The following is a 25,453-nucleotide window of genomic DNA, read 5'->3' as shown; positions in this document are numbered from 1 at the left end:
GAACACTTCTGGAGCTATTCCCAAAGAATTACTGAAGGAGGGAGCAAACTTAAAAAAACCTATCCTTACAACCCATTTAGACTATGCATTCTAAATATTTACCTTGTTATAAATATTGGGTCTCATTTTTAATATATCTGTCCACCCTAAAACCAAGGCCACCCCCTCCAAACATCCAGTGGCGTAGTGTGGGTTGTCAGCACCCGGGGCAAGGCAAGTAATTTGCGCCCCCTAACCCGTGGATTTGCGCCCCCTAACCCATGGATTTGTGCCCCCTAACCCCCAGATGTTGCGCCCGGTGTGGCCGGCCCCCCCTGCACCCCCCATGCTACGCCACTGCAAACATCACAAATATTTATTTGGTATTGACTCAAACATGCTTCTGCGCTTAATCCCTGCAGTGTAAATCTCACAGCAGGTGGAACAGCCTTCTCATTTACTGAGGCGTAACTTCATAGATCGATGGGACTCTGCCAGCAGATTTTAGAAGACAACTGCCACATCGAATTCGCCCTGCTTATTCCTGTGGGGTGTCATGTCACACAAACATTGAGGATGGATCTGATTGCCTATTCTCAGGAGGAAGATAGGTGGAGAATGGAGGATTAGGCAGCAGAATGTGCAATAATGAAATGGATGTGGCAGGCGCAAGTAACAGCACTCATGAATAAACATCAGGAACAATGTAAATAATTCTGTGATTGCAGAATCCAAGCACAGAATCCAGCATCAAGGGTGTTATTCACCCTTGGTTTGGTTTGGGGGTTTTTTTGTTTGGTGTTATTCATCTTTGAGTTGGTTTTTTTAATAGCACATTTTGCCCTTTAGTGTTGCAAAAAGGAGCCTGGAAATATATGGGCAGTGCCTGCTGAAATTTCCAAAGTCGCTGGAAAACTGTATTGACTGGCTCTGTATTGACTTGATCAGCCCATCAGTGTCCTGCCACACAAGAACTACTGAAGCAGGCTGATTTAAGCCAGTTTTGTCCCTCTTTTTAAGAGCACAGAGATTAAACGTAAACTTGAGAGTCTATGACACCTCGTCACTGCAAATGCCACAATACCACAAAGTCTGGGTTTGTTTATTCTTGCAGGTGTTTAGGGGGGAGAATGGAAGTCTCAAGTTTATGAAAAAGGAATTAGAGCGCGCACGCATGCACACACCCCACAGCAAGCCCATGATTAATCTCACATCAATACAGATATTGTTTCCACAGGGATTTGTGTATAACTAAATTTGAGCAGAAGGGGGAAATCATCAAAAAATCATCCTTCATGGTGCTAGACATGACAGCTGTGCTCCACCTCCACTGTTGGGAGGAAATATGCCTCTGAATACCAGTAGCTGTGAGTCACAAGTGGGGAGAGTTGCTGCTACACTCAGGTCCTCCTTGTGTGCTTCCTGGAAGCACTTGCCTGGTAGGGTTGCCATATTTTGAAGAGCAAAAGAGCACAGATATCCTTGGGAGACCTAACACACCTCACAGGGTTGTTGTCTGGATGAAATGGGTGAGTGGGTGGGAACCACATTGGACGCCTTGAGCTCCCTGGGAGGAAAGTTGGACTAAATATAGAATTAGCATTAGTAACAACAACAGTTATCGCACTTCACATGCAGAAAAGGTTAACTAGCTGACAAACTCTCTGGATCAGCGAGGGCAGGAGAAACTGTGAGGCTGCAAGCATATTTATTTTATTTTGAACATTAGTATGCTGTCTGTGTACGTGGGTGGTGCTGTGGGTTAAAACACAGAGCCTAGGACTTGCCGATCAGAAGGTTGGTGGCTCGAATCCCCGCAACAGGGTGAGCTCCCGTTGCTCGGTCCCTGCTCCTGCCAACCTAGCAGTTCGAAAGCACGTCAAAGTGCAAGTAGATAAATAGGTACCACTCCGGCAGGAAGGTAAACAGTGTTTCCGTGTGCTGCTCTGGTTTGCCAGAAGCGGCTTAGTCATACTGCCCACATGACCGGAAGCTGTGGCCAATAAAGCGAGATGAGTGCCGCAACCCCAGAGTCGGCCACGACTGGACCTAATGGTCAGGGGTCCCTTTACCTTTATGCTGTCTGTGTATGTGTGTGTGTCCAGGAAGCATACCCAAAAATCACCTTCCCCATTTGTAGTGGTTTAGCCCACAACCCCAATTCAACGGGTTTTCCAAATGACAACCACATGCTGTTGCATCTGCCTTCTCCCCTACGTGCTGCAGCGTCTGCCCCTCAGGACTCCATACTTACCTGGCCATACCTTCCCCCTTTTGCCAGTGGCGTCCTTATTCCCATTTCCCCATCACATTCCACAACCTGGCACCCACCCGACCAGACTAGGCCCAACAACAGCACCTCTCTCTAACCTCCATGGCAACTGCCACCAGCCCCATCAAGCGGACTCTCGCTCAAATCCTGTTTGAGAAAGGCGGGGAATGAGCAAACTACCGCCCGCAGTGCCTCCAAACCCGGCCTGCAACTTCACGCTCTCACGCCTAAATGCCTGAAAGTGTTGCAAGAACAGAGTGCCCAGGTGCCCAGGCGAGGTGAGCAGCCAATCAGAAGCCACAGTGACGATACCCGTCCTTACTATTCCACTTTCAGGGTCTGCACCCCCTCCCTATCTGCACCCTCTCCCAAGTAGTCACCCAGCCACCCAGAAAGAGGAAGCGGGGGAGGGGGGAGTAGGCAGCAGAAACGCGCGCACACAAGCCATGTAAAGTCCCCTCGCCTTCCTCCAGAGTGTTTCAGTTAATTGCAGTTTGACTTTTCAATTCATTTCCTCACCCCACCAACCCGCCCCATGCCAGTCAGCCGTCCCCGCATACCAGCCCCCTCACACCCTCAGCTTCCTCAGCCCTCCTGCAATTGATGATGGCCCCAATCATGAGCACGCATGACTTCGGCTCGCCGCAATCGGGACAGTGCAAGCTCTGGGCTGCCAAAGGGAAAAGCGACCCCACCAGCTGCCCGCCCGCATCGTTGTCAAGGCAGGGAAACAAACTGCCAACTATCCACATACACGCACACGAGCACACCAGTGCCCAGGGCCGGATTTAGGTTTTATGAGGCCCTAAGCTACTGAAGGTAATGGAGCCCTTTATATGTCCAGCTGTCCTTTGTCAACAACAAATTGCCACTGGTTTTTGTGCTGAGTATATGCTATATGGTAATTTATGGACCTAATAGGTTTCTAAAGCCATTTGCACATAACAAAATATGTATTTTATCAAGGTAATTGTTGAACTGAAATACAATTAAGAAGAAGTATATTAATAGTGAAATACACGCTTCTTGCATTTATACATTTTAAATGTATTGTTGTACATTGTTTTAAATGTTTGTTTTCCTTCTGGGATTGTACCCCCAAGAGTGTTTTATAAGCTGGTCTCCGACCGTAATAAATTATCTATTTATCTAGTGAAATACAATTAAGAAGAAGTATATTAATAGTGAAATAATTATTAATATATACTATTGCTGTATGTAGGTTTTATTTTATTTGTTTTTTATCTTATATTTTGGAAAGGTACATCCAGGTTTTTTCCCCTTTAATTTTTTTTTGGGGGCCCCCCAAGAGAGTGGGGCCCTAAGCTATAGCTTGTTTAGCTTATACATAAATCTGGACTGCCAGTGCCCAGCCACTCTCTTTACTCGCCACCCAGCTCCACACACTGCAGACCAAGCGGCTCACTCATCCTCTCTCCTGCACCCGCTCGCTCAACACAACGGGCACCAAGCACACTGGCAACCCAGATGTACATGCAGAAAATAAGATTGTGCGGGGCAAAGGGGGGAAGTGTTCATGCCACAGAGGATGAAAGGGGTCATATCACTGCCTGGGCTTCCAGTTTTTTTGGTGGGGGCAGTATATCTGAATTGTGTGTATGCACACACAGACAAGCAAAGCCAAAAAAAGGAAAGAAACCCAGACTTTTTGCCCAATTTTAAAAATCCACCTAAACAGAAATTTTGACCCTGAAAACAAGGATGTGTCTGAAGGAAACCCAGATGTATGGCAGCCCTACTAACTGGCCACTGTGAGAACAATATGCTGGACTAGGTGGACCACTGCTCTGATCTTCTTACTGCTTTATAAATTTATCATAGCTTAAAAACAACCCTGTTAAGCAGGGGTGGCACATCCTGTTTTGCCACTCCTGGGGCAAAATAGAAAGTGCTTCAACACCTGCCCTGCCACTTCCACTGGCACCACTTCCTTGTGCCGCCTGCTGCCTCCTCCACTGATCTTGTTTCACAAGTTCTCTCATGTGGAATCTTGCAGGATTTTGGCAAGATCTCACTGGAAATTGGCACAAATGCCGGCACTACTTTGCTGGTGGTGGAACACCCACAGGGGTGCCACGTCAGAGGCTTTCACCACCTTGAGGCGGCTGCTTCCCCCTGCCTTTGTGGGTGGGCCAGCCCTGCTGGGAAAGCTGACAAGGCCCATCTACCCCAGCATCTTGTTTTCTCCAGTGGCCAATCATACACCTCTGAGAAGTTAGATGAGGGCTGTGGCTCAGTGGTAGAGCATCTGCTTTGCATGCAGAAGATCCCAGGTTCAATCCCTGCCATTTCCAGACAGTGCCTGTCGTCTCCAAGTAAGAGTGGTAAGACTGGGGAATGAACCCTGCCTGAAATCCTGCAGAGCCACTGCCAGTCAGTGTAGACAATTCTGAGAATTGGAAGGCAGGAGGTCCTTAAGGCAGCTGCTCAGAACACTTTTGCACATTCCTAGCTTCTCTGAACATGGCAGCAACATGCCATTGCTAAGAGGGCCCATTGCAAGGGCTGGGAAGGAACAGAGAAAAGGAGTCCAGGCAGGACATGATATTAACATTGCAAGAATGCAATTAGTGTCTGTGTTGGGGGTGTGTGTGTGTGTGTGTTGCAATGTAAATAGCACCTAGGAAAATGATTGAACAACCACTGCCACACCCTGGGGATGGGAGAGAAATAAAAACATTCCTGTTCTGTCACACCATGCATCAAGGTGATAGGAAAGACCTTTCTCTGCCCAAAACCCACTGTGAATCAGAGAGGACAAAGCTTTGCTAGATAGACAGAGTCAGGCCCATGGGATAAGGTGGAGCATGAGCCAATGACTGGCAGGGAAAGCTAATTCTGGTTTTGTTCCCGCCTCCCTCCTCCCTGCAAAGCTCTACAAAGGGAGACACTGAGACTATGAAAGAGGAAGCCGGCACACACACACTGGGCTCATTGCAAGAAGGCAGGCAGACGAGGGCTGTCTGGGAGCAGGCTGAGGTTGTTGGGGCAGTGCTCCATTCATCCTAATGGACCAGCCTTTCTTTACTGCTGCTCTGAGTTGAGCTGTGCATCTTAATGAACTAATATGCATTCTTCCCAAGCTGTACTTCTATCAGCCACTATCATCCACCCCACTGCAATTCTTTCTCTGCTAGCTGCAGAACACACACACACACACACACACACACACACACCCCAGTGCAATAATTTTACTTGGCTTTTAAGTCTTCAAAAAGAAACCATCAGGGTTTTCCACAGGAAATCATATTCAATCAAAAATGGAGTGAGTTTCTTTCCAGGCTGTTAGTAGCATCCCATGTAAATCATTTTGATTCAACCAGCAAGAGACGTTCTAAAAGGCATGCCTTTAGACTGTGGACTCAGCTATACAGCTGCAAATAAAACGTTTTAAGTGTGTTCTAAGTGCAATATACAATGTGACACTAGATGGGGATGGTGAGCCTTATGGAAAATTCAATGTGTTTGTGTGGTGTGTGGTTTTTTAAAAAACACGCTTTTAAAAAAGCATTTTCATAATGGTTTTTATATGTGCGTAGATTCAGCCTGTGTGTACAATGGGGTGAAATGGTCAGAAATGTTCTGGAAAGATAGCCAGTGATAGCCAGGATTAGCCAGGGCCTCCATTCTCCCACTGAACAGTTGGCAATTTCAGAACCTGCTAATTCCCAGGCCCTGTTAAAATGAAGGGCAGCAGACACTGGCCTCTGCCATCATCCAGGAGATTAAGGGTGAGGCTGCATCCCCCAGCTCCCAAGAAAAATGGCAAAGGGCAGATTAGCCTGGACAAATACATTGATCAAGGAAGGAGCGGTTTCCTTCTTCCTGCCTGAAATAACCTGTGGCTCCAAATGCTTATTTGGACTCATCCATACTTCTGCTTGTCCCATGCCTAGGAAGCACAGGTCCAATTGGTTTTCAGTTCACCCTGCTCTTTTCCTGGGGAAAACTCACTCTTTAGCTTTAGCAAACATCAATCTAGGAAAAACCCAATTGATATTTGCTTTGCTTGAATGCTAAAGGTTGGGTTTTGAGGATCAAGCAGAAGTCTGGATGAGCCCCAAGGCTGCTGGTGTGTATATACGCATGAATATGTGTGAGTCTGTGTGAGAGAGTGAGTTTGGGGGCTCTTTATATTATCACAACCTGTTATAAGCTACATCGTGAATGTGGTATATAGATCTTCAAAATTATTTCTTGGAAAGCAGAACAAGGTACAGGAAATCACAGTATTATTTTTTTTTCATTTCTAATTACTAAGCAGATTCAATTATATAGCAAGAATACTGAGCACCAGCATATGCTTAGCCATGTTCCTATCAGGTTTTCCAAGTATTTTACATAAATGCTAATCAGTCAAGCATTAACATCACATTTGGAGGGATAGCAAATAGAATCATTATCACTTTAGAATCAGGTAAACTGAAGTGCATGATGTGGAACAGAATCCTTCCCTTGCACTTTCCCCCCTTCCAGCTTGTTGGCACAAAAGAATCCTTCTGACATCAGTATACCTAAGCTACCTTTGTCGAACATTTACCAAAGTGATAAATGCTGGTTATTTTAATGAAAGGTCATCTCTTTTATTGTTGCTGCAGCAAGTTCAGTTTGTGGGGTAGCTTATAGCACCCAGGGAAGTTAAAGCATCCTATGAGATTGCCAAACTGCAGCAGGGTAAGTCATAGACATAGACAAACCAGAACCAGGCATTGGTAATCAGTCTGAGTCCAAAAAAGGTGGTCTATATATGGTTTGAATCTCAACATCAACAAAACGAAGATCATGGCCACTGGTCCCATCACCTCCTGGCAAATAGAAGGGGAAGAAATGGAGGCAGTGAGAGATTTTACTTTCTTGGACTCCATGATCACTGCAGATGGTGACAGCAGCCACAAAATTAAAAGACGCCTGCTACTTGGGAGAAAAGCAATGACAAACCTAGACAGCATCTTAAAAAGCAGAGACATCACCTTGCCAACAAAGGTCTGTATAGTTAAAGCTATGGTTTTCACAGTAGTGATGTATGGAAGTGAGAGCTGGACCATAAAGAAGGCTGATCGCCGAAGAATTGATGCTTTTGAATTATGGTGCTGGAGGAGACTCTTGAGTCCCATGGACTGCAAGAATATCAAACCTATCCATTCTTAAGGAAATCAGCCCTGAGTGCTCACTGGAAGGACAGATCCTGAAGCTGAGACTCCAATACTTTGGCCACCTCATGAGAAGAGAAGACTCCCTGGAAAAGACCCTGATGTTGGGAAAGATGGAGGGCACAAGGAGAAGGGGATGACAGAGGACGAGATGGTTGGATAGTGTTCTCGAAGCTACCAGCATGAGTCTGACCAAACTGCGGGAGGCAGTGGGAGACAGGAGTGCCTGGCGTGCTGTGGTCCATGGGGTCACGAAGTGTCGGACACGACTAAACGACTAAACAACAACAACATAGGCTAGGGGCAAAATTAGGCTTTATTTCACCTGGATTTGGCACACATACCCACACCCACACAGAGCCTCAATGGTGTCCCTCTGGAAGCTTCACCCAGGGGGAAAAAAACCAGACCCACCCCCACCACCGCCGTAGTTACAGCTCTGCCATAGGCAATGACAGAAGGTGACAGCCCAAGGGTTAGCATCAGCTATGTTATGGTATCTTGTACCAGGGACCTATAGACCTGCTTTATTCCAGCAAAGGCTGATACAGCCTATCTCTGAGGTAATGCTTAATGGCAGCCGTCAGTGCTGAATGATGTTCTGAGAGACCCTTTGCTTGAGAAGTATGAAACCATTGAAGCTTAAGCTTAAGGGACCCAAATCCCAGAGGGGCCCCAGAACCACATTGTTTTTTAAAAAACCGGGTCCAGTTGACCCAATTGAGTTGTATGACTCAAATTGATTTTTTGTGTGTATATATTTCAACAATCCCAAAGTTTGAGAGTCAGTAGCACAGCTGTTTTAAAAGGTTGTTGCAAACAAACCTGTTGAAGAAGATAACAGCGATTACCTAGACCTTGTTGCTGATTGTGAAGGGGACCCCATAAAAGTTCAAGCTTCAAGGCCCCAAAATGTAGGTCTGTCACTGCCTTTTCTTCAGAGTCACACAGAGGTTTGGGGCTCTTGTGCATGCAGTTCATCATGGGTGTGAGCCTGGGCCAGAATCTTTAGGCACCCGTCCTCTTAGGGTTTTTTTTGGGGGGGGGCTCTGACTCTCTTGGACTCCACTCAGGCTTCATTCACTGGTAAACTGGACCCCATCCCAAGGCCCCCGGGCCTCAAGGAAATTCCCTGGAGTCAGCCTTGGTGAGCCTCACCTTGTACTCTCAGGATTGTCAAGACTGATGACAGGAGACCCTGCCTGTTCCTTCAAGTCTTCAGTCTAAAAGAGGTGCAGTGTGTCCTCAGGAACTGGGTGTCCTGCTCAGAGGACAAGGCTGGGCATGACATCTATGTTGTTGGCACATTGAAAAAGACTAGGAGACAGGTGGATTGTTATACACAGGCTGAAACTCCATAAGAAAAGAACGAATGTATGAAAAGGAGCTAGCTTTTGCAAGCTGAGTGGCATCTCAATATACTTCTTTGCCATGTTTCACTGATGTACCAGATCATAAGAGCAGAAAGCAGAAGCAGCAACAAATACCCATTTTGCCATCTCTCAAACTTCCCTTGCAGCATTTCTCAAACTGCTGTTTATAGGTGGTTCTGATGTCTTACTCTTTCCCCTTCACTGCCAAAGATGCTACAATTGTACTTCAGGCAAGATCGGTGGGTGTTCTGGGAACAAAAAAGAGTCTTGGTGCATGTCTATTTGTGAGAATCTGGTCTGCAGGGTAACAGTCCATCATTCCTGACCAGAAGCAGCCTGTTTCTTCAGCGTGACAAAAAGACGGGAGCAAGGGAAGCCAGACCACTGGTCCATCTAGCTCAGTATTGTCTGAACTGACTGGCTGTGGCTCTCCAGGTTTGGAGCCAGGGAACATTTTCAATTCTACCTGGAGATGCTGGGGATTGAACTAGGGATTTTCTGTGTACAAAGCAGATGCCCTAACACTGGGCCACAGCCCTTCAACAAATACACAAATATGCAAAATATGCATTGTACACAAGCAAAAATGTACAAATATGTACCCAATCCAGTAGGAGCTTCTCCTGAGCAAATTGCACCCTCCCACTCCTAAGCTCAGGGACAAGGGTGGTGCTGTGGGTTAAACCACAGAGCCTAGGGCTTGCCGATCAGAAGGTCGGTGGTTCGAATCCCTGTGACGGGGTGAGCTCCCGTTGCTCAGTCCCTGCTCCTGCCAACCTAGCAGTTTGAAAGCATGTCAAGGTGCAAGTAGATAAATAGGTACTACTCTGGCAGGAATGTAAACGGCGTTTCCGTGCGCTGCTCTGGCTTGCCAGAAGTGGCTTAGTCATGCTGGCCACATGACCCGGAAGCTGTATGCCGGCTCCCTCGGCCAATAAAGCGAGATGAGCGCCGCAACCCCAGAGTCAGCCACGACTGGACCTAATGGTCAGGGGTCCCTTTACCTTATTCCTAAGCTCAAATGAGCTGTCACCAAAGTGCTGCTCATTTCAGTGGGATCTTGAACATAAGAAGTCCTAGATAGCTCATGTTGCATTCCAGAATATTTTGAAACTTGCCTCTGTCTGGATTTGGGGCAGCACAGAAAGAACTCAGTTTTGATTACAGAAGAAACATTCCTCCACTTTTTAGAAGGGCTATTCTGTCATCACCTCCCTAACTGAAATAACAAACATACTAGGATTGTTGTTTTGTTTAGGATACTTCTTTTCTAATCTTTCAATAAGTGAAAAAGCTTTTTATAACTGAATCTTGGCAATTTTTTCTGAGTTATTATGCCTCACAATTGTGGCTTGTGCCCATTAAGGTTGGTAAGGCAGAAGACAGGGAAGCCAACAATAGGCAGAGCCAGAGACAACAACAGTTGGAGGCAACCTATTCTAGTTTTCTTCCCATCCTTCTCCCTGCTGAGTTCTGCAAGGGAAGAACTGAGACCAAGGAGAGAAATCTGATGGCCAGGTCCATTCCCTGGGCTGGTTGTAAGAAAGAAGGTAGGTGGGTGCTGGTTGAGAGCAGACTGAGTTTGGTGGAGCACTGCCCCATTCACTCTAATGGACCAGACTCAGGGCCTACACAGCCATTAGGCTAGCTTAGGGGTCAGCAAACTTTTTCAGCAGGGGGCTGGCCCACTGTCCCTCAGACCTTGTGGGGGCTGGACTATATTTTGAAAAAAAATATGAACCAATTCCTATGCCCCACAAATAACCCAGAGATGCGTTTTAAATAAAAGCACACATTCTACTCATGTAAAAACACCAGGCAGGCCCCACAAATAACCCAAAGATACATTTTTAAATAAAAGGACACATTCTACACAAGTAAAAACACACTGATTCCTGGACCATCCGCGAGCCAGATTGAGAAGGTGATTGGGCCACATCTGGCCCCCGGGCCTTAGTTTGCCTACCCATGGGCTAGCAGTTCACCTGCTCCACCGCGATGGAGAAGTGGCACTGGCACTGACATAAATTTTGGCAAGATCTCACCCACTGCCAGCAAGAATTCACTGAAATTCTGTGAGATCTTGTGGAGCGTGTGAGATCTCACCAGAAGCCAGTGAGCTCTCACCTGAAATCCACTTCTCTCCGAGCAGTGGGGCAGGCGATGTAGGCGGTATGGTGACTGTCACAGGCCGGGGGGCACTTCCCATTTTGCCTCAAGCAGCAAACTAGGATGTGTCACCTGTGACCAGACTCCAGTGCAATAAAATGTTGCAAAATCAAGTTCCAGTCAGCAAGCTTGCCCTCCTCCACTCCCCCTTCCAGCTGATTTTCCGTCTCTGCTACCTGCAAACAATGGTTACAGAGAATTCCATTATCACTGAAAGCGCTCAATTCTCATTCATCTGTTTTGGATCTTCCCTTTAGGTCTCATCTCAATGAAAGATGGTTTGAACTTCTGCAAAGGTGGGAGTCGCTCCAAACCTGCTGATACCTCTCTAGTCTGAGGGCAGGTACCATTTGGACTGAATAAGCATCAGCCCGCATTACCAAACATCTACAGAAGGAAAGATTATTGTGCTGAACAATGGCATACTTTGTGGGAAGAATTAATAAGAGAATTTGTTTGCAGCCTATGATTATGATTATGCACTAAATATGAGATTAATAACTAGGCAATTTTTGAGGATTTTTAGGGTTTGGAAAATCTTCATGTGGCATAGGGGGGCATAAGGGGGTGGGGGTAGATGGAATAAGGAGAAAGGGAAGGAGATGGACCACCCTGCCAATTGGCACAAGTTATTTGCCTACAACACCAGCTGGCACTGCCTTGTTCACTCAAATGATGGGGATGTACCTGCAGCAACTACTGTTGTTACTAGACAACCCCTAGATTATTGTCATGCATTCTGTATATCATAGAATCACATAAATCCCCATCCTGTGGAATGCCCTCCCATCAGATTTCAAAGAAATAAACAACTATCTGGTATTTAGAAGACATCTGAAGGCCGCCCTGTTTAGGGAAGTTTTTTATGACTTATGTTTTAACCTTTTGTTGGAAGCCACCCAGAGTGACTGGGGAAGGGGTAGGGGTAGAAATAATAATAATAATTTATTATTATTATTATTATTATTATTATTATTATTATTATTATTATTACTGGAGAGTTGGTAATGACACCAATGGTCATCTAGTCCAACCCCCATACAATGCAGGAAACATAACTAAAGAATCCCTGGCCATCCAGTGATGGATGTTTAAAAACCTCCAATGATGGAAAGTCCATCACTTTCTGAGGGAATCTGTCCCCCAGTCAAACAGGTCTTATCATCAGAGTATTCTTCCTAATGTTTAGTCAGAATCTACTTCCCTGTAATTTGAATCCATTGGATGCTACCCAATGGAACAGCAGAAAACAAGCTTGCTCCATCATCCCTATGGAAATCCTTCAGATAGTTGATGGCTATTGTAACATCTCTCAGTCTCCTCTTTTCCAGGCTACACATACCCAACTTCCTCAAACGTTCTTCATAAGGTTTGGTTTTCACCACTCTTTATCATCTTGGTCGCTCTCCTCTGCACATGTTCCAGCTTGCGAATATCCTTTTTAAACTGTGGCACCCAGAACTGGACACAGTACTGCAGATGTATTCTGACCAAGGCATAATAGAATAGTACTATTACTTCCCTTGATCTGTACACTACAGTTCGCCTGATTAAGCCTAGAATTGCATTAGCTTTTTTATTCTTATAACGTTAACAGCAGGTATAGGAGAAGCTGTGCACACATTATTGGCTCAAAATGCAGTGAGGTTGTTACTTTTCTCAGTTCATATCAAAGTCAATTTGGTGGGCAGGGGGAATGCATCAGAATGAAGCATTTCATAAGAAAAGGGCAGGAGAGATACAGGATAGAAACGTATTGTCGTGAATGTTGTTCATCCCAAACCAGTGGTGGGACAGCACTGGATGCAGAGTAAATGGGAGCAGCTATTCAGTCAATGTCTAAACAGCCCAAGGGTGAATGGGAAGGGGGCTTTAAATCTCTCCTTTCCATACTCTGATTAAAAAATAACCTCTCCAGAGCTGATATTCATATTTCAAGGAAAGTTTCCATTAGTGCCAACAGAAGCATTCATTGAAACTGAAATTCATTCATTCATAAAAAGGAATCCCCTGCCTTAAAGTAACTTGCTCCACAAAGCAGCTTTAGATCTCTAAGGGGGGATGGGGGAACCTCCACATAACAATAAAATATGAAAGCACAAAATACAGCACAAGGAAACAGTAGATCAGCATAAAAAGTGAAGTGCAGAAACTATTTTTAAAAATAAAATGGGTCATAGAAGAATATGAAAACATAAAAAGATGAATACAGAACTGAAGAAATGCAGCTTATTTCATTTTGTGGGATCCACCCTTTTTGTTGAATTTATATGCCTCTGTTCCACTGGAGATAGTTTAAATTGTTTTTATAACTGTCATGGTTTTATAACTGTAAATTAGGTTGTAACTCGCCCTGAGACCTTATGGTAAAGGGCAGGTTCAAAAACCAAGCAAGCAAATAAGAAAGCAAGCAAGCAAGCAAGCAAACAAACAAACAAACAACAAGCCTAATTTTGGAAGGCTTGGGAGAAAATGAAAGATTATTAAACAAATGTCCAAAATGTGGCAATCTAATGGAAGAGAATGCCAGAGAACTGGTGACACAATGCTAAAAACACATGCTCAAGTAACAGCATGCTTTACCCACAGGGATACACAGGAATCTGCCTTACAAGACCATTGGTCCATCTAGCATGGAATTGAATGCACAGACTGGCAATGGCTCTCCAGGATTGCTCCCAATCCTACTTGAAGATACTGGAGATTGTACCTGAGACCTTCTGCATGCAAAGCAGATTCTACTTTAGTGAGCCATGGCACTTTGGGGTGTGCAGCACCATCAACAGATCTCCACCCACAAGTCTAAAGGACAGGGATGAGATGTAGGGAAGAGGTGGCTTCTCGGATATCCTGGTCTTAAGCTGGATATGCCCCCGTAATAAAACCTTGAATTTAGCTCAGTAGCTAAAAATAGCAGCTTCAGAGAGAGGACTTTTATTAGGACTGTGGCAGCAAAGGAAGAGTCCCCCTCCACACCTTTTAGCTTAGAGGATGTTCAATCATTCCCCTAGCTACTATTTACATTGCAAACACACATTTTTATATCCTAACCTTCCTTCAAGGAAATTAGGGTGACCTATAGCAGGGTTACCTCTGTTCTATCAACTTCCATGATTAATAGCTTTCTATTTGATTGCAACAACTCTGAAAGCTATGCCAGGCTGGATCCATGTGACTGGCTGAAGCCCCCAACTCCTGCCCATGTTTGCATTGGCACACCTGGTGGAACTGGGCTCCTTTGAAGAGATGGAAGGCATCTCTATCAGTGATCAGGATTGTGGAAGTTCCTTGATATAATCCCCTAATTAGTCTTCACCTTGGGCTACAACTCACATTACTCCCAGCTGATGGAAGTTTGGTTCAAACCATTTGGAGGAAATCACCCTAGTGAAGGCTGAACTACTTCAACTTTCCTAGCCATGCTGTTGGAGTTGGAAGGGACACCAAGGGTCATCTAGATCAACCCCCTGGAATGCAGGAATCATAGCTAAATAATCCTTGACAAATGACCATCCAACCTGTTTGAAAACCCAGTGAAGGAAATTCACCACCTTCAGAGGCAGCCCATTACACTGCCCAGCAGCTCTTAATGTCAGAAAAAAATTCCTAGTATTTAGTCAGTATCTCCTTTGTTGTAATTTGAATCTATTGGTTTGGGTCCTATCCTCTTGAGCAGAAGGAAACAAGCTTGCACCATTTTCCTTGTGTCAGCCCCTGTAGTCCAACAACATCTGGAGTACATCAGGTTGGAGGAGAGCTGCCATGTGCCCTAACCACTAAACCACCCTGCCTCTATCATCCACCTAGACACCTCAAGCAAAGTACTACAATTACTGGAAGTGACTTGGACCAGCAAAGGCAGAGGCTGTAAATGACAGCCCTAGATACCACCATCCTGTCAGCCTGTCTTGTGTCCCACCTTACCTTGACGGCTTCAGCGTGGGTCACCTTGTCCAAGGGCTTGTCGTTGACTTTCAGGATCTGGTCTCCCACCCGGAGGCCTTCCTTCTCAGCCAGGGAGCCTGGTTCCACTAGGGAGACATAGATCCCGACTCCGTGCTCAGAGCCCCCTCGGATGCTGAATCCTAACCCTTCCTGGGCCTTGTTCCTCCTGAGGATCACTTGCCTGATCTCCCCGCGGAGTTCCTCCAAGCCGGAGGCGCCCAGGGGAACTGTCCCGTCGAGCGTGGTGCTGAAATCCTGCAGGGACCTCCGCGAGGCGAGAGCGGGGGGCCAGAAGTGGCCAGTCTGAGTGGGAGACGGGGAGCGGGTGGCCGGGGCTGGCGTCGGCAGGGTCCGTGCAGATCCAGCGCAGTCGAGGCCCGCGCTGCCGGAGCTGTTGGCAGGCAAGAAATCCGCCTTCAAGTAGAGCCCCTCGGAGGTGTACTGGTCGAAGAGCAGCTGGTCCGAGCGGGGGATGACCAGGCGCAACATGGGCAGGAGCTGCCTCTTCTCGGGGCCGTCGAGGAGGACTTTGAGGGTCTGCACCAGATCGAAGACGTTCCTCCGGCAATGATAGACGTTCAAGCAGTGGATAAACTGCTCCTTCTCCGCCTCGTTCAGGAGCAGGTTCAGCGCCCCATGAAGTTTCCTCACGTTGGCCGACAGCAGGCGGATCCCAGCTCCGGCCGCCGCCGCGGGCCCCAGCTGGCCCCCAGCCGCCGCGCCGCCGAAAGTGTTGGACTGGGAAGACGAGGCTGCGGAAGAGCACGATCCCAGAGACATGCGATCCAGATCCGCGCTCATGGCCCCCCCTCCCCAAGCGACAGGTCTTGGGCAGCCAGTGGAAGGCGCTCGCTAATGGGAGGGGGAGGAGGGAAGTGTCAGGACATCGGAGGGCAAACTCGGGAGCTGCTGCCGGAGCTTAGACGGGAAGAGGCTCCGGTTTCGACTGGGGCAACTCCGCTCTTTTCACCCTCCTTGGCCTGAGGGGAGAGCCGGAGGGAAGGACAGCCATAGAGATAGGGGAAGGAGAGGAAGAGGAGAGGAGAAATCCCTTCCGTTCTCCTCCTTCTCGGAGCCGCCGAGGGAAGACTCAGAACTTCGCGGTCTCTCCGAATCTTCTTGCCGAGTTTCCGCCACTTTTTACGTAGAGCGGGCGCGATCTGGGCTGGTTCCGAAACGCCGAAGCGCGGCAGGAGAAGTCACGGATCTTCCTACTCCCTCTGTAGATAAAAGGAGCGTCGAGGGTCTTCTGTGGTATATGATCCTCTCACCCTCTTTCAGGGAAAAGAAAAACACACACACCACGGAGAAGTAGCGCTGGGGATTTGCGGTGTATGCGCGCCGGCGGCTCTTATCTAGATCCTCTTGTTGAGCGATCGCCTCTCTTTTTTTGCGCGTGAAGTCCTGGCCTCCCCAATCTACTCTTTGTTTAATTTTGCAATTCGTCACAATATATTATAAAAGAATAAACACATGAAGCGAAGAAACAAAAATACTCGACGCCCTCTCCTGCTTTACACTCTTTGGTCTTTGCAAAAGAAAAGTCCCTTCCTACGGAGCTGACTGCTGCGCTGATGCCGCTAGAGGAGGGGACGGAGGGAGAGTTTGCTAAACTGTTGAGCGGCTCTGCTCCGCCAAGCTGCCAGCCTGCCTGCCTGCTGGGGCCAGCCTCTTGGCAGCAGCTGCTCAGGAAGTGACGCGCCTTCCCCCGTTGCCAGGAGACGGTCCGATACAGTCCGGCTCAGCAGAGGTGAAGGTACTCGCGGAGGAGGAGGCGGGGCGGGCGGCGGGGAGCCAGGGCTCGCTGGCTGGCTGATCTACCCAGGCGACTTGGATGGCAGCACCTGAGGGAACTGCCTGCAACCATGACCTCCCCCCCCCCCCGCCTTTAAAAGCTGTGCGACAGGCGGAAATCCAACGGATGGAGTCTCTCGTCACCAGCTCCTCCTCCCGAAAGCTATACGAACTGGACGCTTGTCTGCTAAGCGGCATTCCAGTTAGCTAGTTAGCAACTCCTTACAGGGCACTCCAACATGGCAGGTGGAAAGCTGACAGGTGAAGCTTTTCTACGCTACTTGCAAAACAACAAACAAACCATCTCAGTACTTTATGAAGTCCTCTGAGGCAAGGATCCAGGTGACTAGCAGGCTTTTTAAAAAGTGAGGGCTGGAGTCTTGCTGCATTCATTGTTGTTGTTGTTTAGTCGTTTAGTCGTGTCCAACTCTTCGTGACCAGAGCACACCAGGCACTTCTGTCTTCCACTGCCTCCCACAGTTTGGTCAAACTCATGTTCGTAGCTTCGAGAACACTGTCCAACCATCTTGTCCTCTGTTGTCCCCTTCTCCTTGTGCCCTCCATCTTTCCCAACATCAGGGTCTTTTCCAGGGAGTCTTCTCTTCTCATGAGGTGGCCAAAGTATTGGAGCCTCAGCTTCAGGATCTGTCCTTCCAGTGAGCACTCAGCGCTGATTTCCCTCAGAATGGATAGGTGTGATCTTCTTGCAGTCCATGGGACTCTCAAGAGTCTCCTCCAGCACCATAATTCAAAAGCATCACTGAGTTCCTGTTTTTTATGGCCTTGGAGGTAAAGGAAGCCAGGCTAGTTTCAAGGGGATAAAGGCAGCTATGGGAGCAGCTGAGAAGGCAATTATTGGCCACCTCACTGCTCACTCCTAAGTCTAGAAGCAGACTGCCTCTGAATGTGGAGGTTATACAGGGGAGGTACATCTTTGAGACAGATCTGTTCACTGGAGCACTATTCATTTCAGACGTCTACTGACACCTCCAACCCAAATGTGTGGGGCACAGACTGTGGTTATAAGTGATGAAAGAAAAGCACTTTGCACATGCTCTCTTTGAGGATTGCGGTTCCATCAACTGCAACCCACCACCACCAGGCAATGTGGTTTTTGGGACAGAGTGTCTGTTCTGCACAGAGAAGGTCCCAGGTTCAGTCCTGGCATCTCCAGGTCGGGTTGGGAATGTCCCCTCCCTGAAACTTTGCAGAGCCACTGCCAGCCAGTGTAGACAATTCTGAGCTAGACAGAACTGAAGCTCTGAAACTTGATTTGAAGTGTCAGTACACATCATTTGGAGGGGACAGCACAAAACCTGGGTTTGTAGCACAAAACAGCACAAGTCCTCTTGAGGGGTTTTGCCTGGTTGGAATGTGTCCTTGTACTCAGGTTCTTGCTTGCCTTGGTGGAGAAAAGAGAGACAATGTGGGAAGAAAGTACCCTAGTGCACAAAGCTAAAATTTTGCATTTGTTGTCCCACCTACCACTGCAGGGCCAGCCCACCCATGAGACAAAGTGAGGTAGCTGCCTTGTGTTGAGGTTTCACAAGGGCAGCAGATCTGCCCTCCAAGCAATGCGTCACCTACTGCTGCCGCTGCTACCACAGTGGCAACAACAGCTAGGACAAGCTCCTTGGAGGACAGATTTGCCACTCCTCAGCAGCCCCCACCCGATGCTGCCTCTGCAGTGGCCTATTAGCAAGCAGGAGGAGGTGCTGCTGGTCTCCTCCCAACCTCATTCCTGGTGTAGATTTTCACTCCCCACTTCTTCCCTGGCGAGGGGAGCACCATTTTGTGGTTTGTCTAAGGTGCCAAAATGTATTGGGCTGGCCCTGCACCAATGGCAACTCGCCTCCCAGAAGGTTACCCAGATATGAATGTGACCCGTGGCCTGAAAAACGGTTCTGCGCTCCTGCCCCGGATTGAGCACAACCATTTCCCCTCCCTGCCACAGTGTATAACTAAGAAATAGTTGCCATTAAAGCTATGGCTGAGCGTATGCAAAGAAAGCTAATCTTCTTGAAATTTGTGTTTTATGTTCCCTAGCTTGGGCTGCTTAATTACAACAAAAAGCTTTTGTACTTACAGAGCACTTTCTGGCTCTGAAGTGCTTTTTAGAAAGAAGGGGGAAAGCCAGGCAATTAGCCCCTAGAATGCCATATCTACAGGAGTGTGCACTGCGGGTGGGGAGGGCAGGAGTAAGTGTGTTCTAAGTGACTATAAAAGCAGGTTGGCATTTTAATTTCAATTCCGGTTGGGCAAGAACGATTAAATGACTGTCAGAGGCTCTGCGTGGCATCAGCAGTAGATGCAGGGAGCAAGACTTTGTCCCAAGTTATCACCATGCCACCTTGCTAGTACCGATTTGGAAAGCTTTTTCATTTGTAGTCATTAAGTTCTCCTAAAGCTTAGCCAAAGCCTGCTTCCTTGCAATGGTGGCAGCCTCTTCTTCTTCTTCTTCTTCTTCTTCTTCTTCTTCTTCTTCTTCTTCTTCTTCTTCTTCTTCTTCTTCGCTTACTGCCCTTCGCCCAAAGATCCTAGGGTGGTTTACAACAGAAAAATACAATTCCCACCTGAAGTCCCCATCTGAAGAGTACCCCAAAGGAGCGCAGAGTTCAGCATCATCCTCTGTCAAGTATTTTGACAATGCATTCCAAGAGAAAAATTTCCATTTGTATGTACTTTGAAGAGCCACCCAGGAAACGAAGAATACACTAGAATCAAATTATTGCAGTCTTTGTAAATTCTTCAATTAATGCCCTTCAGACATTTGAAGACAATCTTAGATTGCACCCTCACCATACATTTAAAGCTCCTTTATACCACATTATGATGGTACCACTTTCCCAGCTTAGACTAAGCCTCTCACCATATGCTAATTCATTGCTCAAGTTTAGCACCCAAATTTTAATTAGCAGAGAGGTTTTTGTTTTTAAACGAGGCACCCAGAGATCCAACGGAAGGTTTGATAAAGAGTACGGTTCTCTACATAACGCTCTTTCATCCTGGTATAGAATAAAGCAAATTTAATTGCTACTAGAGGGGAAAGTGACCCAAAGCAACCTACAAACACTATGTAAACACTAAACCCAACCACAGCAAACACAATAGAAACCTTAAAAAGCACATCTATGCAAATAAAACTCAGGTCTTGCAGTTCCTGCTCCACTAAAAGAGGTCACACGTATGTGAAACCCTTCATATTAAGGACGAAAAGCCTGGGTAAAAAAAGGAAAGAATCTGCATGGTGCCAGGTGAGCCTTCCCGGGTAAAGCATTCCACAAGTTGGGAAATGACCATTGAAAAGGCCTGTTCTCATGTTGCCACCCTCAGGAACTCCCATGGAGAAGGGCTTCAAAAGAAGATTACAGGGTTTGGGTTGGTTCATATAGGAAAAGGCAGTCCTTTGGGTATTGGGGTATTATTATTTATTCAATTTATACTTGGAGCTGCATTTTAAACAACCATGGCTTCCCCCAAAGGATCCTGGGAACTGCGGTTTACTAAGGGTGCTGAGAGTTGTTAGGAGATTCCTACTCTCCTCACAGAGCTACAACTACTTTCTTCTTCTTCTTCTTCTTCTTCTTCTTCTTCTTCTTCTTCTTCTTCTTCTTCTTCTTCTTCTTCTATCACTCGTAGCCGAGTAAGATTGTCTTCCATGAATATGGTCTTAACAGTGTGTCCACAAGTTCCACAGTGGAGACATAGGTTTCTGGGCTGGAGTTGATAATGGTGAGGATTTGCCAAACGCGCCTTCCTGTTAGCTCATTTCTCTCTTTTGTCCTGAGTTCATGCTTCTCCAAAGTACATGACACCTTTGGTAAAGGCTGTTCTCCAATTGGTGTGCTCACAGGCCAATGTTTTCCAGTTCTTGGTCTTTATACTACATTTTTTAGATTTGCCTTCAGAGCATCTTTAAACCTCTTTTGTTGTCCACCAGCATTTTGCTTTCCATTCTTAAGTTGAGAGGAGTAGTTGCTTTGGAAGATGATAATCAGGCATCCGAACAACATGACCAGTCCAACAAAGTTGATATTGAAGAATCATTGCTTCAACACTGGTTTCTTCCCAAGTAATGTACAATTTTTTGGGGAGACACCATTGATGGAATCTTTTAAGGAGTTTGAGATAGCATTTATAAGTGCTCCATGTTTCACAAACATACAGTAAAGTTGGTAGTACAATAGCTTTGTAAACGAGCATTTTGGGTTCCCTGTGAATGTCCCGGTCCTCAAACACTCTTCACTTCAATCGGGAGAAAGCTGCACTCGCAGAGCTCAGGTGATGCTTGATTTTGGCATCCATGTTGGCCCTTCTGGAAAGATAGCTGCCTAGGTAGGAGAAATAATCAACATTTCCCAACGTTAAACCATTAAGGTGGAACTGTGGCGCTGTGGAGTTGTTTTGTGCTTGTTGGTGCAGCACTTTAGTTTTTTTGGATATTCAGTGATAGGCCAAGCTTTCTGTAAGCTTCTGTGAAGATATTTAACATGGTTTGGAGGTCATCCTCTGAGTGTGCACACATTACGTTGTCAACAGCATATTGAAACTCTATGACAGAGTTTATGGTAACCTTACTCTTTACTATCAGCCTACTCAAATTGAAGAGCTTTTCATCTGTTCGATATATGATTTCTACCCCAGTGGGTAGTTTCCCTTTGACAATGTGTAGGATCATGGCAATGAAAATAATAAATAGAGTTGGGGCAGTAATGTACCCCTCTTTAATGCCTGATCCTACTGTGAATGGTTCGCTTTGAGAGCCATTGTTATCTGTGATTCTTGCTGGCATATTATCATGGAGGCACCAAAGGATGTTAACAAATTTATCTGGGCAGCTGATTTTCAGAAGGACTCTCCACAGGGCAGTATGATTGTGGAAACTATTGAGGCATCTCTTTATTGCCTGTGGCTGGCAAAATTCTTGCAAGGATCTTAGCAAACTGTCTCCTAACTATATCCAGCATTGTTGTTGTTTAGTCGTTTAGTCGTGTCCGACTCTTTGTGACCCCATGGACCAGAGCACGCATACCCTTCCTGAATCCCAAAATGGTTTTCAGCCTACTGGGGGGCCAGTTGACATGATTTTCACTTCTCAACAGCTTCAAGAAAAATGCAGAGAGCAAAACCAACCCCTGTATATAGCGTTTGTTGACCTAACCAAGGCCTACAACTACCACAGTAGTTTAGCACTCAATCCCTCTTCCCAGGGAACTCTGGGAATTGTAGCTCTGTGAGAAGAATAGGGGACTCCTAATAACTCTCAGTATCCTTAACAAACTGCATCTATACTGTACATTTAAAGTAGTATCACACCACTTTAAACAATCATAGCTGCCCCCAAAAGAAGCCCAGGAGCTGTAGTTTGTTGCTTATTAATAGTCTGGTGTAGTTGGATGATGTTTTCATCAATGGAAGTTTATGCTTAGTGAATAGCTTCTTTGTCAGTTGTGATGTACCACCACCACCACAAATGCAAGTGGTGAAGCCTTGCCTGGCACCTTGTCTCTTTCATGCCTAATCTTTATACTGTATTTTGTAGAGTATTATCTGTGTGAATCCCCTCCCCCATGCATCTGCACTAAACATCTAGAAACAGGATGATAGCACTTTCTACAGCCATGGCTTCACCCAAAGAATATTGGGAAGTGTAGTTTAAGGGTGCTAAGAGTTGTGCGGAGACCCCTATCCCACCCCCCTAGCTGCAGTTTCCAGACTTTCCTAGGAAATTGATTGATTTTTAAAAGCACTCTGGGAATTGCAGTTCTGTGAGGGGAATAGGGGCCTCCACACAAATCAAAGCATATAGCAGTGGTTTTCTACCAGTGTGTCATGGCATCCTGCAGTGCTTTGAATGATGGTCAGGGGTGCCGCCAGCAGCACTGGCCTCTGACCCTCTTTCCTTCCCTCCCTCCTCTGATGCCTCTCTCAGGTTTGTGACTCCCAAAGACTTGTAAGGCTGTTTGTTGCAGCAGCTGCCCTGGTTACAAGCTCCCCAAGTGAATGGTGCCTCTGGGGCTGGCCAGGGGGAGCTTCCCAGGCCCCTGTGGGGCAGTGTGAGGAGGCACCTCTCTTTGGGATGAGGGGCAGCTCAGAGACCAGGGGCGGCAGCAGCAGCTGCTTGGAGGACTCCCGAGGAGAGGGGAGAGGGAAGAGGAGGCTGAGGGAACACTCCACAAGGGAGGGTGTTTGAAAAGAGGTGAGGGGTTGCCGTCTCTGCAGACCAAGGATGCCATAACTGGGCTCCTGAGCCCCACAAGGGTGCAGCAGAAAGAATGTAGTTGGTCAAGGGAGCCATGAGCTCAAAAAGATTGAAAACCTCTAGCATATAGAACTTCTTATTAATTATTATTTTTTTAAGCAAAGGAGCTGGGGCATTCAGAAAACTAAGAAATATTATTTTGACACAGAAAGGTGAGCACTGCATTAACTGCCATGGTCTGTTTTGCAAAATTAGTTCTTCGACATTTTACAGATCAACCTAAAAAAGCACTTCTGACATTTATATTATCATAGCAAGGTTTACAGTTTTCACCTCCCACTCCCTATGATGTGTTGCTGAAGGACTTGCTTCTGTCTGCTCTGTGATATATCCCTTTACTCTACAGTAGCTTGTCCTTTGTAGATTTCAAAGCCAAGAAGATAGTTTGTTCTACAGTTTAAAGATAAGAATTGTTCTACTCAGGTACACAGCACAACGCAAAAAATGTGATGTCAGATGTTTGACAGAGGAGCACTTAGTCAGACTTAGCTCAAGGGAGAGCAGGGAGATAAGGATCTGGCCTGCTGGCTGGATCCAGTCCCCCACCCCTGTTCCTACACTGTGAATTATTTCTACTATTATTATGAACAGAAGAAAGCTTTACAAATTGTCAGGTGGATTAGACAGGGCAGATTTAAAAGTTGATAGCGATCACACCATGGTGGAATCTACACACATATAAAAACCATTCTGAAGCTGCTTTTTTAAAAAGCATTTTTTTAAAAATTACATTGAATTTTCCCAAAGCCTCACCATTGCCATCTAGTGTCACATTGTATATTGCACTTTAAATGCACTTGAAACGTTTTATTTGCAGCTAGATTCAGGTAGGCAGCTATGTTGGTCTGACACAGTCGAAATAAAAAAATAAAATAAAAAAGAAGTGTGTAAGCACACGAAAGCTTATACCAGAACAAACTTAGTCTATAAGGTGCTACTGGACAATTTTTTTAATTTTTCTTATTTGCAGCTGTATAGCTGAGTCCCATGTCTCATATGTCAATATAATCAAAGTAGAATAGTGTTGTGCACCACCCCAATCTTCAAGTGGTGCAAGACTTCAGGGGTTCAAGGATTTGGTAGCCTTGGAAAGAAGGACAGCAGAGACTGTGGTGTCTTTATGATACTTGGTTTATTTACACACATACCGTATATATACAACGTGAGCCTATGATGGAGGGACTCACAGCATTAACACCCCAGAAGGTCTTGCTTCTCCCATAGCTGCAGCCTTGGATTCAAACTGAAATAAAGCATGACTCTTACTTTCAGACTTCTGCCTGCTTCTAACCCAGCTCACAAGCTCACTCTAGCTTTGGTTATTGTCCTTCTCACTACCAGCCAAGTGACAAGGGGGACCTACCCATTTGCCTTCTGGCCCAGGGCAACTTCCTTTGCCATACCAAGGACCACACTCAAGGTACTTTAGGTGGCAACTGTGGCCCTTGCCTGGCTAATTCAGCAATGGGATCCTCTGTTAGATGTTAACCCTTGCTGGATCCAGGACCCCAGGAATTAGAAGGACTCAGACATCATACTGACTATCCCCACCAAACCTACAACAGTATAAAGGAAAAGTACTACTGTCCTCTAATTCAGCAGGTGGTAGGCACAGCCATTGTGAGAGAAAAAAGAAAAAGGCTCAGCTAAGTAGCTGAGTGACTGACCCAGTGACCTTTGGGGCCCAGGCCTTGCAGAGGAACCTGGGGATTTAACATCTTAATCTTTGTACAGCAAAGATTGTCTATACAGGAACCAAAACAAAGAGCTGGAGCACATGCACAAGAATTTGTTTCCTATTCAGACCAAATTCTGCAAAAACTTGCATACCAACAGTCAGAAGAATAAAGGTAAACTGGGATGCTCCATCTTGTTATTCACAGCAAAGACAGCAAGCATGAGTCTTTATGTAACTACCTCTAAGCAAAGAAAGGCAGCTGTTACCTGGGTGTGTGTGTGTCTCTGTGTGTGTGTGTGTGTGTGTGTGTGTGTGTGTGTGTGTGAGAGAGAGAGAGAGAGAGAGAGAGAGAGAGAGAGAGAGAGAGAGGTGATGGAGTAGAGTTGTCTGTGCCAACTTGGGCCCACTAAGCCAGGGCTGATGCCCTCAGATGCAAAGGTGCATGTTCTCCTTTGAAGTAAGATTTGTACATGGAATGGTAAACAGGATGTCCTCTTCTCCTTCCTTTTGGGCAGCAAAATGCTTTGGGTTGACCCTGACCCAAGGTATATTGCCAGGTTGTTGTATGCAACTTCCTGGGAAATAAAGGAACACCAATACTCAATCTTACAATAATAATTATTCATTATAATTATTATAACAACATCATTTAGTTAGCAGTGTTCTTTGTATCCCTCAAGAACCCTTGAGGGACAGCCCCTTTGATGTGCCACCAATGTGGTGCTGAAAAGTTATTCCTTGCAAGCAGTAGAGACGTGTCCATTGGAAATAGCCATTAAAAGTAAAGGAGATGGAATTAAAAGATTGCTC

At 46.2% G+C, this 25,453-nt stretch overlaps 1 protein-coding gene across 4 annotated transcripts in view; it reads right to left on the bottom strand.

Annotated features, from left to right (window-relative positions):
* Positions 1 to 16,621, bottom strand: part of WHRN (whirlin) — a 115,307-nt gene extending 98,686 nt beyond the window's left edge. For 2 of the 4 annotated variants that reach the window (XM_081179700.1, XM_081179701.1), the window contains exon 1: positions 14,889 to 16,621. In XM_081179700.1, coding sequence (XP_081035826.1) covers positions 14,889 to 15,710 — 822 coding nt within the window. In that variant the 5' untranslated portion in view covers positions 15,711 to 16,621. The remainder of the gene's footprint in view (positions 1 to 14,888) is intronic. The other 2 variants (XM_081179698.1, XM_081179699.1) reach the window with 2 other exon arrangements.
* Between the last annotated feature and the right edge of the window lie 8,832 nt (positions 16,622 to 25,453).

The sequence above is a fragment of the Podarcis bocagei genome (assembly GCF_964188305.1).
Source record: "Podarcis bocagei genome assembly, chromosome: Z".
In the NCBI taxonomy this organism is placed as follows: domain Eukaryota; kingdom Metazoa; phylum Chordata; class Lepidosauria; order Squamata; family Lacertidae; genus Podarcis; species Podarcis bocagei.
The sequence above is the reverse complement of the archived record's forward strand: the minus strand, read 5'-3'. Positions and strand labels throughout refer to the sequence as shown.